We start from the raw sequence: 15,262 nt of genomic DNA, 5'->3' as shown, positions 1-15,262 counted from the left end.
CATAATAAGCTTGTTATATGAAATGTTGACTCTAGTGCCCAGCTACTCATCTCCCTCGGTTTAACGATCCTTGAAACTTTTTTTTTCCCTAAAACTTTTTTGCTTAGTGATTCATAAAAGAATGTTTCATTATTCAGAAATTTAGTAAACTTTAATTTGGTATGAGAAGATTGTTCAGAGTTGTACTTAGGAACTCATGGGCTTCCCAGGTGGTGCAGTGGTAGAGAACCTGCTTGCAAATGCAGGAGACATAAGAGATGTGGGTTAAATTCTTGGGTCAGGAAGATCCCCTAGAGGAGGGCGTGGCAACCCACTCCAGTATTCTTGCCTGGAGAACCCCATGGACAGAGAAACCTGGCAGGTGACAGTTCATGCGGTTGCCAAGAGTTGGACATGACTGAAGTGACTTAGCTCACAGTAACTTGTTTTCTACAGTGCCCCCAACTAAATATAACATTCCCACTTACTCTCATGCACATCATAAGTAATGTAACACACTCCCTTTTATTTATTTTGTTTCTTGAATCACAATGTTTCAATGTCTTTTTCCTTTGTATCATACCAAGCTGTATGTTTTTAACTGCCAGAATGTACAAGGAAGTCAGTAAAATCAATCTGAGCAACCAAAGAGAGTTGCCCAGAGCTTTGCTGTGTGATATGTTGGAACTGAGTAACTTTTTAATCACTAGGTTTTTAAATAGTTATTCTAAAAAGTTTATACTTTGTAATCATGTTTGTTGATAGTACTATTATTAACAACAATGGCTATTAATTTTTTCAGGTCCAATCATATTCTAGGAACTGTACTTAGCATATATTGAATATATTCAACAGCATTTTCACAGGAGCTCTGAAAAATGGTGTTAACTTGCCCAAGAACACACAGTATGTCATGTTATTTGAACACAAATCAAGGTTACATTATTTATTTTCCTTAAAGAAGGAAAGTTATGACCAACCTAGACAGCATATGAAAAAGCAGAGACATTACTTTGCCAACAAAGGTCTGTCTAGTCAAGGCAATGGTTTTTCCAGTAGTCATGTATGGATGTGAGAGTTGGACTATGAAGAAAGCTGAGCACAGAAGAATTGATGCTTTTGAACTGTGGTGTTGGAGAAGACTCTTGAGAGTCCCTTGGACTGCAAGGAGACCCAACCAGTCCATCCTAAAGGAAATCAGTTCTGAGTGTTCATTGGAAGGACTGATGTTGAAGCTGAAACTCCAATATTTTGGCCACCTGATGTGAAAAAAATGACTCATTTGAAAAGACCCTGGTGCTGGGAAAGAGTGAAGGTGAGAGGAGAAAGGGATGACAGAGGATGAGGTGGTTGGATGGCATCACCGACTCAATGGGGATGAGTTTGAGTAAACTCTGGGAGTTGGCAATGGACAGGGAGGCCTGGCGTGATGCAGTCCATGGGGTCGCAAAGAGTTGGACATGACTGAGAGACTGAACTGAACTGAACTGATGGTAATACAACAAGACTACTGAGTTAAGTGTTATTGGATTTAGTCAACCAGTCAATCAGTTGTGAACTTGATCCAATTGTGGTATGTCACCACATAGGCTGCAGAGTAAATGTTCTCTTTTTTCCTCACCATCCCATGTGAGAATCCATTTTTCTCCTAAAATGTCATTTTTAGCCCTTCCTAAGGAGGCTCATTTTTCTTTTTGGTTATATATGTATCTGTTCACTCTGCTACCAGTCCATCCAAACAGAGAAAGCATTTACATTGACCTCCTGTATGCCCAGAACAGATTCAAAAAAATTTGGGAGGGAAAATCAACAGGAGTTGGTGATTGATTGCATATAGGAGCTAACAAAATTAGAAAGTGCTTTGAATGACTCAAGTTTCAGACTTTAGCAAATGCTAAATGGATTAGTGAATGGAGAGTAAGTAGTTCCATTCACCAAGATGTGAATACTCAAGGGAAAAGGAAAAGATGGAATAAGGAGAAGCAGTGATCAACTATACTCCAATAAGAACAATTAATTAAAAAAGGAGAAGTGCTGAACAGAATGTTGATAATAGATCTGAAAATATAAAAGAGGGTAAGTAACTCAGTTCAGTTCAGTTCAGTCACTCAGTCATGTCTGACTGTTTGTGACAGGCCTCCCTGTCCATCACCAACTCCCGGAGTTTACTCGAACTCATGTCCATTGAGTTGGTGATGCCATCCAACCATCTCATCCTCTGTCGTCCCCTTCTCCTCCTGCCCTCAATATTTCCCAGCATCAGGGTCTTTTCAAATGAGTCAGTGCTTTGCATCAGGTGGCCTAAGTATTGGAGTTTCAGCTTCAACATCAGTTCTTCCAATGAACACCCAGGACTGATCTCCTTTAGGATGGACTGGTTGGATCTCCTTGCTGTCCAAGGGGCTCTCAAGAGTCTTCTCCAACACCTAGTTCAAAATCATCAATTTTTCTGTGCTCAGCTTTCTTTATAGTCCAACTCTCACATCCATACATGACTACGACGTACTACATCCATATTGCATCTACATACATACTACATACTACATCCATACATGACAAAATGTGGTTCACTGGAGAATGGCAAACCACTTCAGTATTCTTGCCTTGAGAACCCCATGAACAGTATGAAAAGGGTAAGTAACTAGGGAGGCTTATATTTAGAATGGACACTCACATATGACAGGGACATGAGGCAAGCGGGGATTCGATCTTAGGTTTGGTCAGTCACAAGTCTCTGCCCAATGAATTCAGATTAGAGGCTCAGTGATGGTGATGTTCATAAATTCAGTAGGTTAGCTTTTCAGTGACAGAATTGACAAGTTCAAAATTCATTCAACCATTAATTCACTGAGTAAGTGCCTAATAAGCACCAGAAACTCAGTCAACTGAGAATATAAAGATAAATTTAATATCATTTATGAATTATAAAAGTTTTCAGTCTAGAGGAAACACAACACATTATTCAGTCATTATGGCACATGCTCTAGTATGGATGTAAATAACATGCTTTGAAACTATTAAGCAGGATTTTTTCTTACATGTTAAAGGGTTTTGCTTTGTTGACTTCAGGAAATGATGGGCATCAAAGAATATCTAAAAATCCTCACCATCAAAAACTAGGACACAATACATTGATTAGTTTAATTATTAAATATTGAATCATTATAACCTCACTTTATGAATCAAGTATACTAAGATAATATGCTCAAGAATGTTAATTAGAGTATTTATTATAATATAAAACACTAAAACTCAAAATCTATCACTAAGGAGTTGATAAAATCTACAGAAAACAAGGCAGCCACTGAACTAATGTTGCAGAGTTATCATTTGGACATGGAAAAAATACAAAATATGTTAAGTTAAAAAAACAATTTATACAAGTACCCACCAACAGATATATGTGATATATGTGATATGTGTGTGTGTGTGTGTTACCTATGTGTGAATGTGTGTTAGTTGCTCAGTCATGTCCAACTCTTTTGCAATCCTATGGATTGTAGCCTGCCAGACTCCTCTATCCATGGGATTCTCTAGGCAAGAATACTTGAGTGTGTAGCCATTCCCTTTTCCAGGGGATCTTCCCAACCCAGGTCTCCCACATTTCAGGCAGATTCTTTACTATCTGAGCCACCAGAGAAGTTCATATATTACCTATATACATATATGTAATGGAATATAACTCAGCCATAAAAAAAATGAAATATTGCCACTTGCAGCAACGTTAATGGACCTAGAGAATATTATGCTTAGTAAAATAAGCCAGACAGAGAAATACAAATACTGTATGATATTATATGTTTGGCCCTAAAAAATAATACAAATGAATCTAATACAAACTGACAACATTTTTCTTTTCACAGAGGGTAGTGCTTCTGAGTTTTCAAAATTTTCAAAGGGAAGAGGGGATTTTTTTAACCTAATCCTTTGATAAAGAAAATCCAAGTAATATAAAGATTCTATTGTTATGAACCCAATTTTATTGAAATTTGTTTGTTGGTGGCTTTTAAATAACATAGGAGTTGATAGGTTATTCCAAACTAATTGCAAAACAGCTAACATATATACTTTGCATAGGTTTCCTATAAGTTTTTCAAGAAACAAAGCAACTTATATATTGGTATTTTCTGTCTTCTGTGCAGTCCTGGGATTCATGAACAATTCAGCACCAAGCACCGTGATGGAGTTTATCCTCCTAGGCTTCCCTGGTTGTCAAGAGTTACAGTATTTCCTCTTTTCACTGTTCTTTGGAATCTATATATTTACCATGGTGGGAAATGGGACCATTGTTTGCACTGTGAGGTGGGACCAAAGACGCCATACTCCAATGTATATTCTCCTGGGGAATTTCGCTTTCCTTGGAATCTGGTACGTTACCTCCACTGTGCCCAGTATGCTAATCAATTTCCTCTCAGAAACAAAAACCATCTCTATTGTTGGCTGTTTCCTCCAGTTATATTTTTTTACTTCCCTTGGTACAACTGAGGCATATCTGCCCTGTATCATGGCATACGATCGGTATCTTGCTATCTGCCGCCCACTGCGCTACCCAACCATCATGACCCAACAACTCTGCTCTGCTTTGTTGTCTCTTTGCTGGGTATTTGGGTTCCTTAGTTACTCTGTCTCCACCGTGCAGCTCTCTCAGTTGCCTTTCTGTGGGCCCAACATCATCAATCACTTTGTGTGTGACATGGACCCACTGATGGCTCTGTCCTGTGTCCTAGCTCCTGTCACCGAGATTATCTTCTATGTCCTGAGTTCCCTCATTATCATGCTAACTCTTCTGTACATCCTTGGCTCCTATACCCTTTTACTGATTCCTATATTTAAAGTCCCTTCAGCAGCAGGCCGACAGAAGGCCTTTTCTACTTGCAGATCACACCTGACAGTGGTGCTTATTCTGCGGGGCTCTTTTGGCAATGTATGTGAGCCCTACAGCGGATAACCCAGCTGAAATTCAGAAGATTATAACTTTGTTCTATTCCGTGGTGACTCCCTTCTTAAACCCCCTGATTTACAGCTTAAGAAACAAGGAGATGAAGGCTGCACTGAAGAAAGTCCTGAAAATAGAATGAACATAAACTAATCTACATGAGAACAAGCAAACCGTTGTCCAGGCATAAAAGATTTATTCAAAAAGACTTCATATACTGCTGTTAATTTTCCAGTGCACACAGTAAAGAAGACTTTTTTAGTGGATTCCTTCCATGTTTTATTCTTCAACTAACCTGGCAGAGCTAAACCACAGCTGGTTCAGATTGCATCCTAAGTATAACAACAATATTTTCAACATGAATAATTTCTTAGATAGTAATATGAGGGCATTATATTTGTACTATTTCGCACACTGTTTTAGTTTTGATTATTAGGGGAAGGAGGTGAGAGGGTAACAGGCAGGAAGGCCAGGGGTCTCCAAATGGAGGAAATGGGCTGCAAGTGTCAGACATTTTTATCTCTCTCTTAAGCGGCAGGAGGAAACAAACTAGAGATATTTTTTCCCTTCTGTATACATATTTAAAAGAGGATTCGCTTAAAATACTGTGTCGCCATAATGACACCTGGTTTCACCTGAAGGTAACTATTCTCAAACCTTGAGTTAACCAATGCATTTTTCTTATGGAAATGTTTGTTTTAAGCTATGTTAATGTACTATGCATTTACCCCAAACTCTGCCTCCAAGTCGGTTCTGCCTAATGGCTCAGAACTACTTGACAAACCAGTATGTTATACTAAGACATTGTTCCCCTAATCTATGTAAATGAAACTATTTGCACGGTAATCTGCCTTTCTACAAGATTCAAGTCAATCGTTTTATGGCCCGGGATAACTCTTCTGGTGCCAAGATTATCCCAAAATACATTTTATGGATGAGGGGCCTGGTGCCATTCTGAGTTTTAAGACATTCCTTTCTTTCATTAACAAACTGTTAGTGACTATATAACATCCAGCTGAAGACTATGGGGGGGGGTACTCTTTCTGCCCCCTTCTGATGCCTATGTCAGAAGCTTTCTCTATCTCCTTTATACTTTTATAAAACTTTATCACACAAAAGCTCTGAGCAATCAAGCCTTGTCTCTGGCCCTGGATTGAATTCTTCTCCTCCGGAGGCCAAGAATCCTGGCCGTCTTTTTGTGGTCCAGCAACAACCTTTCAGAGGTAAAACTAGACTAAGAGAAATTATCCTAGATGAATCATCATCAGCATACTGAACGCATTTCTTAAGACAGTACAATATCCTTTAAAGTGAAATAATCTAATTTAAATGTCTAATGGATTCATAACCAAAGGATTATAGAGAAAATGTCTATCTTCCTAGCTCCTCATGGTCCAGATTCTTCCAGATTAGGGACAGACTGAAAGTTTCATGCTTATATATGTTATGTTTTAACATCATATAAAATAGTAGTTTTTTCAATTCAGCAAAAATTTATTGAGCATCTACTTTATTCTAGATACTCTCATAGGCATTAGAGATACACTATGACCAAAATGGTCAAAACACTCTATGTGTGGAGTTTATTTTCTAGTGAGGGACAGACAATAAAAAAATAAGCAAAAATATTGTTATGTTGGAAAGTGATAAACAATGTGGAGAAAGGGAAAGGGAGACAGGAAGTGAGGGAGAAAAGGTTGAAATTTTAAATAGGACCATCAGGGAAGGCCACCAGGAGAAGGTATCATTTAAACAAAAGCTTGAAGGAGATGAGGGAATGAGCTGTGTGGATAGCTGAGGGAAGAGCATTCCATGCAGAGGGAGGCACGTTCTCCATAAGAGCCTGAGGCAGGCTTGTGTTCCAGTAACAGCAAGTAGTTTGGTTTGGTTGGAATAGAGAGATTAAGAGGGAAATATCAGAGATGAAGTCAAAGAGAGCATGCAGAGGGCCAAGTTGTACAGGTCCTTGTGAGCCATTGTAAGAATTTTAAATTCTGAATGAGATGGAAAGCCTTTCTGAGCAGAGTTTGAGCCGAGGAGTAATAGAATCCCATTATATTTTAAAAGGGTGATCACCATGGTTGTTTCATTGACAACAGACTAAATAGAGGCATGGGCATTTTAAAAATTCTTTATTTCTAGTTGTCAAATATAACTTTGTATTTCTTTTTAAAGGAATTTGTATCTGCAACCTGATCTGGGGATATATATTTGGGGAGGAGTAAAAGTCAAGGAACTGGTTTGCCCAAGAGGAATGGAAAGTCCTCCTAGACCCTGAGAAAGGAAATTCTAATTCTGGAATGATATTTCCATGACAAACTGGAGAGATAATGGAGTTAGGAATCCACTCCTGAGGCTCTTCAATCACAATCATATTATGATTATATAGATATTTACAAAATGTTTTCCTATCTATTATTTCATTCTCATGTCAGCCCTATGGAGAACACAAAGAAGGTATGTATCTAATATTTGAAGAAATGAACTCAACAGGCTCTTACAGTTAATAAGTAAAAGCACTCAGGCCAGGACCTAGATTTTCTGTGTCCTAGTTTTCTATCTCTTAGCCCACCACCTTCTCTTTAGGTTCAACTCTATTCAAACCCAGTGCCCCTTTTAATCCCAGGTCACTCCCTTTCACATGATGCCTGAATAATCTTTTACACCATTTCCCTGCTTATCCCAGGTCTCTTTCAAAAGTCTCCCAGATGCCTAAAATTCTAAGCCTGTTTTTCTACATACAACATTATCTAAAACTCAGTTTCAGATGTCAATTATCCCTACAAATATCACCCTTAATCCTTTCTCCAAACCATGCTCAACTAATTCTTGATGCTGCTGAAATCCTTTCCAAACTTAGAAGGTCCATCAAACATATCCATCCTTAACCCAGTCTTTAATGATCTATACAGTGATTGTCAAACTTCAGCATGCAGCAGAATCACATAAAGGTTTGTCCAAAAAGGGGGTTTCTGGGCCCCACACTGAGAGTTTCTGACTTACAAGGTAGGGGTGGGACCTGAGAATTTGTATTTTAACAAGCTCTTGAGTGATGTTAATACTGCTGGGACAGGGACATTTTTAGAAGTTGTTCTGTCCTTACACAGCCTCACTCATAATCTTTGTAGTGTTCTCTACTTGAGTGTTTGCTATGATTGAATTCTTCCCCTCAGGTTCTCTGCCTCTTCTTGTTTGTTCTCCTTAACCTGGTATCAATGAAAGAAATCATACTTCCTGTCTCTGAACCATTTACAGTGCTCAATTTTCATTTTCACTAATATTGCATTATGTCAGTCAATATTGCACATCCACTTTTACAAAAAATTCAATTTTTTCAAACAAATGTGTTCAAATTATCTTTAAAATTTAAAAGGGAGATTCTTTCTTGTATGTCAAATATAACAAATTTAAGTAATTTTGTATAGACAAAGAATTTTTTTAACTTAAGTCCTTACAGGTTAAATACCAAGAAGGAAATGGATGTACTTTGGAGAAAAGATCACAGACACAAACATACATACACACACTCTTAAATGCACACACATTCTTTCTTTCTCTTTCTCTTTGTTTTATCTCCTCTCTCATTAACCTGTCCCACTTTCTACCTCCGTTCCTGCACTCAGATCAGTTCTTTAGAGGAAGGTTATCACCACAAAGAAGAAAATTTTCCTGGCTTCTCTTGGATATTTATCCAGACCTCTGTGTATCTCACTAGTTAAACCACTGGGGAAATACAAACAAATATAGGGAAGATTAGATGGATGCACAGAGATACATGTACAGGGAACCAGGTGCCTCCCAATGAGCACACTAGGGAACTACGGATTCTATTCAAGAGAGACTTGCAAACTTAATAGTCACTGATGTGAAAAATACACTTCATCTGGTTCAGAATACTAAAGGAAACAAGTATCTGGAGCCACGAATGCTCCTATCCATCCATGAATGAGCTTTTAGATGGGGTAATGAGGACAATCTTGTGGCTAGAAATTCTCTCACATCCATCTCTTGGAGACAGAAACACCATCAGGTATGTAAGGAAAGTCTACCTGCATCCTCCTGTACACCCACTGCCGTTAAGAGCACATTATTCTTCTGTAAATCTGTTAACTCTTTGTTCCTTTGTTCTTTGTAGGAAAATGTGTTAAGGCCTGCAGTTCTCTTCTCCCAACACACTCCTAAGGAGTACTTGGGTGAAGTATTTATTAAGGGCTCACTCTGGTATCACAGAATTCCCACTATATAACTCACCTAAGGGAAATAGTGCTCAAATGTCTTGGATATTCTGGAGGGAGGATTAACTATCCTTCAGTTAGAATGCAGCCTGAGTCTTGAATCACTTTCTTTCTAATATTGGTCAGTGAAGTTTTGATTGACAAATATCTTCAGCAAGAGCAATTAAAGCAGGTTGTTCTTATTCTTTCAGAGTTGTCAGCCAGTGACAAGTGATGAGTAGAAACTGAAAAAACAGTAAGCCAGCAGTCTCTTTTGTCGTTTGGATTTATCTATAGGTTAACCTTAAAATATAAATATTTAAAAAAAGAAGAATCCTTGCAATTACAATTTTTAAAGTGTTGTCCTCTGAGCAAGGTAGCTTAAATCCTAAGCAAGTGGTTGGAGTTATAGAGACTTCCTTGTAGAGGCTTTCTTGTACAGAAAGAACTGCCCAGGTTCCTTTTTCCTCCTCTTCTCTCCAGCTGTTCATTTGTTGTGTCACTTGAGGTGAATAGTAAGAGGTGGACTTACATTTATCAGTTGAGAGACTCCCCTGACAACCCTGACTCTGCACTTCCACTGCAGGGAGTGCAAGTTCGATCCCTAGTCAGGGGAACTAAAATCCCGCAGGCCACACAGGGCAGCCAAAATAAATAATAAATTCATCATTTGAGCTTGTAACAGATATGCTTTGGGGGTGGAGGCAGTAGAAATGGATGCAGAGATTCCAAATTATCTGTGAAGTTCATTTATACATATTTATCTGATCCTATATTCCATAGTCACGAAAATTTCACTGCAGCACAAACATCAAAAGGTCATACACATTATGAAGTCAAATGACCAAGTGGGAGTTAAGATTTATGAGGCTCAGTTCGTTCCAGGTCAAAAACCATGAATTGGAATTATATCTCTCATCTTGATGCCAAGAACTTTCCAGTAGATGAATACAGTTAATCAGTTCATGTCTCATGTCACTGCCTTCTGTCTTAAAAAGCCGAAGATATCTTACTTATGTCAAATAAAATTTGTTATCATGCTATTGCATTCACTACATAGATTTATCTAAGTTTAGTTCTAACTGGAATAAATGTCTTTTTTAGGTGCACGGCACATAGTTGGGTATATGGTGAAACACACAGTTTCACTGAAGGAAGCTCCAGTCACATACAGTGTGACTATACAAATGTAAGTGACAATATGGATAGTTTTTATAAGCCATAAATTCCAAAAAGGGATGAATTTTATTTTCTATGTTTACCATTATCCCAGAATTTGCACACTGCTAGAAATACAATAAAAAGTAAATAAACACTTGGGAAATGCACAAATGAATGAGTAAAATGGATAACATGCTACAATTTAATTCATTATTCAACATTTTTTGCTGAAAGCCTAGTAACTATATGTTAGAAGCAAAATGACAGCATGTGGCCTGGCAAATATAGGTATAGTTATGGAAAGCACATTTGAAATTATAACTCTCCTGTAAGTTTTAATACATATGGTCATTACAATTGTAGTCCATTGAACTAAACTGCTTGGACAAAATTTAAATATTCATGTTAATGAGTCACGCTTATAGAGGCAACCTTTGTCATCATTCTAAAAATACTGTTAATCAATACAAATATCCAAAGCTACCTTGGCAATAAAACATTTATCCTCTGAGTTTGCTCCAGGTTTGCTGAACTACTGAGAGTCAAGCCTTTTGCACTCTGAAGATTGTTTAAAGTGCAAAGGATGAAACTTTGTGAGTATCTTAACAATGACATTAATAATATAGCCAATTATCCTATTTTGTAGTTAATATATTATGCATTTTAAAATATTGATGGTGGCTTACCCAGCCAAATATTTTGATCTTTTAACCAGAAAACTAAGACATAGAAATGAACCTATACCAATAGTTTTAGGAAGGTTGTTAGCAAATTATCCAAGTTTATAGTCCTGTCCAAAATCCTAAATCAGCCAGTATGAGAAACATCTTTCTGGTCTTAGCACATCCTAAAGCGACCTCTCTATTCATTACTAAATTAAATTAGGTAAAAGCAAAATAATGAGCAGACAAATTATGGTATTTAGGGCTTAATTCCTAGAAAAAATGAAGTCATGTGGTTTTATATTCTAGAGAAATTGACATGTCCAGCTGCAAGTTATCCTCAAGAGCTCAGGCCTGATGTGAAATAGTGCAGCTCGGGGGACACATACCAGGAAAATGATGGCTTCCAAAAGAAATCATGTATAGAGGTCATAATAGCTGCCATCAGTTATTTAAGTCCCCATCATCATCATAATGGAAGAGGAATTAGACTTATTTTGTGTAGCTTCAACAAAGGGAGTCCCAAGTAATAAAGGAGATTTTTTTTTTTCCCAACAAAAAATAGTGCTTTGGGAGAACCAGCTCCTTAGGAGGGGATTAGGCTGAATTGTTCAACAAATCCAGAAGCCACATAGCAGAATGTGACCTAGAGAAAAATGGATAAATGGTTTTCAAACCATTTTATAGAATCCTGGGAATCTGCAGCACCTTCCTGAGAGCAGCAAAAGCAAACAGGCTTAAGACTTCCACCCTGCATTTCTACTCTTACCTGCTTTTTAACTGGACTTCTACAGCTATTTGCTTCAGATCTATATTTAACTTTATTTCAAAGCAAAAAAGATATGTCTAAAGTTTATATTTGTATGTAGGCTATCCAAGGGATAATGATTTAAACATAAAAGATGAAACGTTACTAAGACTCAGGGTTATAACAATATTTGAAATGAAGTGGGATTTGTTTCAAACCAGTCTCCAAATAAGCCAGTGTATCTAGAAGTTACTGGTTTTGCACATTCAAGTAAACTTGTTAAATCTCTGATATTCCATTTTCTTATCTATAAAAAAAAAAAAGGATAAAGCGCTCTCCTTCTTACTGCTCAAAAGGGCGTTGAAAGTGAAAGTGAAAAATGAAAGTGTTAGTTGCTCAGTTGTGTCCAACTCTTTGCAACCCCAACCTTTGTACCTTTCCAAGCTATTTGTTAGCAAAACCTACAAATGTTCATGATTATTCATTGCTCTGTTAACTTCAGTTTCTCTAACAGCTTTGGGATCCCAGAATACAACAACGCATTTTGTGACTGAGTTTGTTCTTCTGGGTTTCCCTGGTGAAAGGGAGATGCAGATGTTCTTCTTCTCATTAATCCTGGTGGTCTATCTCCTGACGCTGCTGGGGAATGGGGCTATTGTCTGTGCAGTGAAATGGGACAGGCAGCTTCACATGCCCATGTACATCTTCTTGGGAAACTTTGCCTTCCTAGAGATCTGGTATGTTTCCTCCACTGTCCCAAACATGCTGGTCAACATCCTCTCTGATACCAAGACCATCTCCTTCACTGGCTGCTTCATTCAATTCTATTTCTTTTTTTCACTTGGTACAACAGAGTGTTTCTTCCTATCAGTTATGGCCTATGATCGGTACCTGGCCATCTGTTGCCCACTGCATTACCCCTCCATCATGACTGGGAAGTTCTGTGTGGTCCTAGTCTGTGTTTGTTGGGTGAGTGGATTTCTCTGCTATCCAGTCCCCATTGTCCTTATCTCCCAACTTCCCTTCTGTGGACCCAACATCATCGACCACTTTGTGTGTGACCCAGGCCCATTGTTTGCACTGGCCTGCATCCCTGCTCCTTCCACTGAGCTTATTTGCTACACCTTCAACTCAGTGATTATTTTTGGCCCCTTCCTTTCCATCTTGGGATCTTATACACTGGTACTCAGAGCTGTGCTTCGTTTTCCCTCTCACGCTGGTAGAACTAAAGCTTTCTCCACATGTGGGTCCCACCTAATGGTGGTGTCTTTGTTCTATGGAACCCTTATGGTGATGTATGTGAGCCCAACATCAGGAAACCCAGCAGGAATGCAAAAAATCATCACTTTGGTATACTCAGCAGTGACTCCGCTCTTAAATCCACTTATCTACAGTCTCCGAAACAAAGACATGAAAGATGCCCTAAAGAAAGCCCTGGGATTAAAAATTAATCAAAACTGAGACATCTTTAAAAGAGAAGCAGAATTTGTCATTTCTGACCTCAACTATTTATAGTAACAATGATAGAGACTGGCTACAGTAAGTCATATTTTGGCTCACAATAAAGGGAAAGCCTTGTTTTTCACAGTTCCTTGCAGTTCAAGTTCAGCTCATCAATGATAAATGCTGAATAAACATTTTAAACATGTACAACATCACTGAGTAATTATATGGTGTTATTAAATATATAGAGAGATATATTTTTTTATGTAAGTGTGATGTATCTTCGCTGGTTTAATCTTATCTGGTGAAAGAATCAAATGAATGTGTACTTGGAGCCTTTCAAGAATGGGTGCAATCCTCTAAATTCAGAAAATAAGTATTCTTAAAGAAAATGGGTGAACAAGCCACCAAATAAAATACATAGTAATGGATATTATCCATTGTTTGAGGTTGTCTTCACACCAAAAACAGAGTATACTTCATACCTCTATCACTTACAGATAAAGTATAAACTCTTCTTCCTGCCTTCCAAGTGCTCACTCAATAGATATTCCATTCAGTCTTCTCTCCTGCTTATCCACCAAGGCCCTGCACTTCATGATGATCAATTTTCTTATTTTACCTTGAATAGTCTTTCTCCCAATTGTGCATTTTTACTCACAGTGCTTCCTCCTAAATCAACTGTGACAACCCCGTTACCACTTGTAGTATGGAGTAACAATGCCTTAAACATATTTCTGTGCTTCTCAGAAGGCTATCAGACAAACTCTAAGAAAAATATTTAGAGGAAATTATATCAATAACAAATTCCGTTTTTGTGCCCAAACCCCATGCTGTGACAGGAAAGTCAGAAACTAAGAGGCCAATCTACTTAAAATGAGAGAACACCTCCTTAGTTATGGCCATACTGGGAATGAAATCAGGTGTTCATAGGGAGAATGGGGAGATAAGCCTATTGGTGCTAGGTGATGAAATACTCTAGTACAGTGTTTCTCAAACCTTTCCACCACCAAAGCATGTTTGGCACCAGTGGTCAGAAAACATGGGGCATGTAGAGACAATATTTCTTTTAAATTAAAAATTTTATCTTAAAAATTATACTTTTTGTTTCATGGCATATACACATATTTGGCATAATACAAAATTATCTCCTCTGAGTAAAACTGTCCCTTCCTCAGAAGATATTAATTAGGCACTTTTTGTATCCCACAGCACAAAATCACATATACTTGCTTGAAAAACACAGACTTAAGAAGACCACAGGGTCCCCCCAGAGTCAATGTAGCACGTTATTTCTAACAATCCCTATGAGCCAACCTATCAGAAATATTAATGAAACCTCCAGGAAAGTAAGAAGGTCCTTAGGGGAAACATGAAAAGGTTATAGGATCACATTTAAGAAAGCAAGAACTGAGAATTCCCAACAGTGGCCAAAATGATGCGTACATGAAGACCAGCACATAGTTACAACATACTCTGTAGGAAGCAGACCACCAGAATCTTATGGTGCAACAGAAGTGAAATAAGATATGCATAAAGTTCTCACCTAGGGCTTCCACATGAAGACTAGTGAAGGAAAACCTATGGACTCTCCAGGATGATCTAGGAAAGCTTCATTCTATTTAGGAGACATCTTTCCTGCTGGGTACTGCTGCTATTATAGACCACAGGTAGGCCTATTTTCCTATACATCTGTATATATGATATACTCAAGAGATTGAGTATCAAAGAATATTGGTTTCTCTTTCAGCTTAAGAACCAAAAAAAAAAAAAAAAATTCAGAGAATTTAGATCACCATGGAACTCACATTCTCCAAAATAAGCACACTAAATGGGACCAAAGTCATCCACATGTCTTTCCCTTTTTAGGAAGTGGCTGGGTCATCAGCAATGGTATGACTTTAATAAATACTTTGAACAAAATAGTATGAAACTAGCTCCATCCACTGGGCCTGAACCCAAGAGAAAACAGAAGTGGAGGGCTTTTCTTGGTATCTATCCTCTCTTAGCTTCTCCACCTTTGTCCACCCATCTGCAACTTCAGGAAAAGTAGCATTAAGAAATTCTTCTAACAATAAAATCAAATCAGTGTACATGAAGACTGAGATTCACATAGGGT

General features: G+C 38.0%; 2 protein-coding genes and 1 pseudogene across 8 annotated transcripts in view; 2 read left to right on the top strand and 1 right to left on the bottom strand.

The window, feature by feature from the left end:
• Positions 1–15,262, bottom strand: part of LOC145512707 (uncharacterized) — a 199,225-nt gene that overhangs the window by 159,571 nt on the left and 24,392 nt on the right. The gene's annotated exons all lie outside the window — the stretch shown is intronic.
• On the top strand, positions 4,130–5,057 carry LOC145512713 (olfactory receptor 11H4-like; annotated as a pseudogene).
• LOC145512685 (olfactory receptor 11H6-like) lies at positions 12,168–13,161 on the top strand. Its single transcript, XM_081506972.1, is given in 2 exon segments — positions 12,168–12,185; positions 12,187–13,161. Coding segments are annotated over 2 exon segments (993 nt in total).

This window comes from Giraffa tippelskirchi, chromosome 7 (assembly GCF_054371585.1).
Source record: "Giraffa tippelskirchi isolate mGirTip1 chromosome 7, T2T-mGirTip1v1.2.pri, whole genome shotgun sequence".
In the NCBI taxonomy this organism is placed as follows: domain Eukaryota; kingdom Metazoa; phylum Chordata; class Mammalia; order Artiodactyla; family Giraffidae; genus Giraffa; species Giraffa tippelskirchi.
Note: the sequence above shows the minus strand (reverse complement) of the source record. Positions and strands in the feature narration are given on the sequence as shown.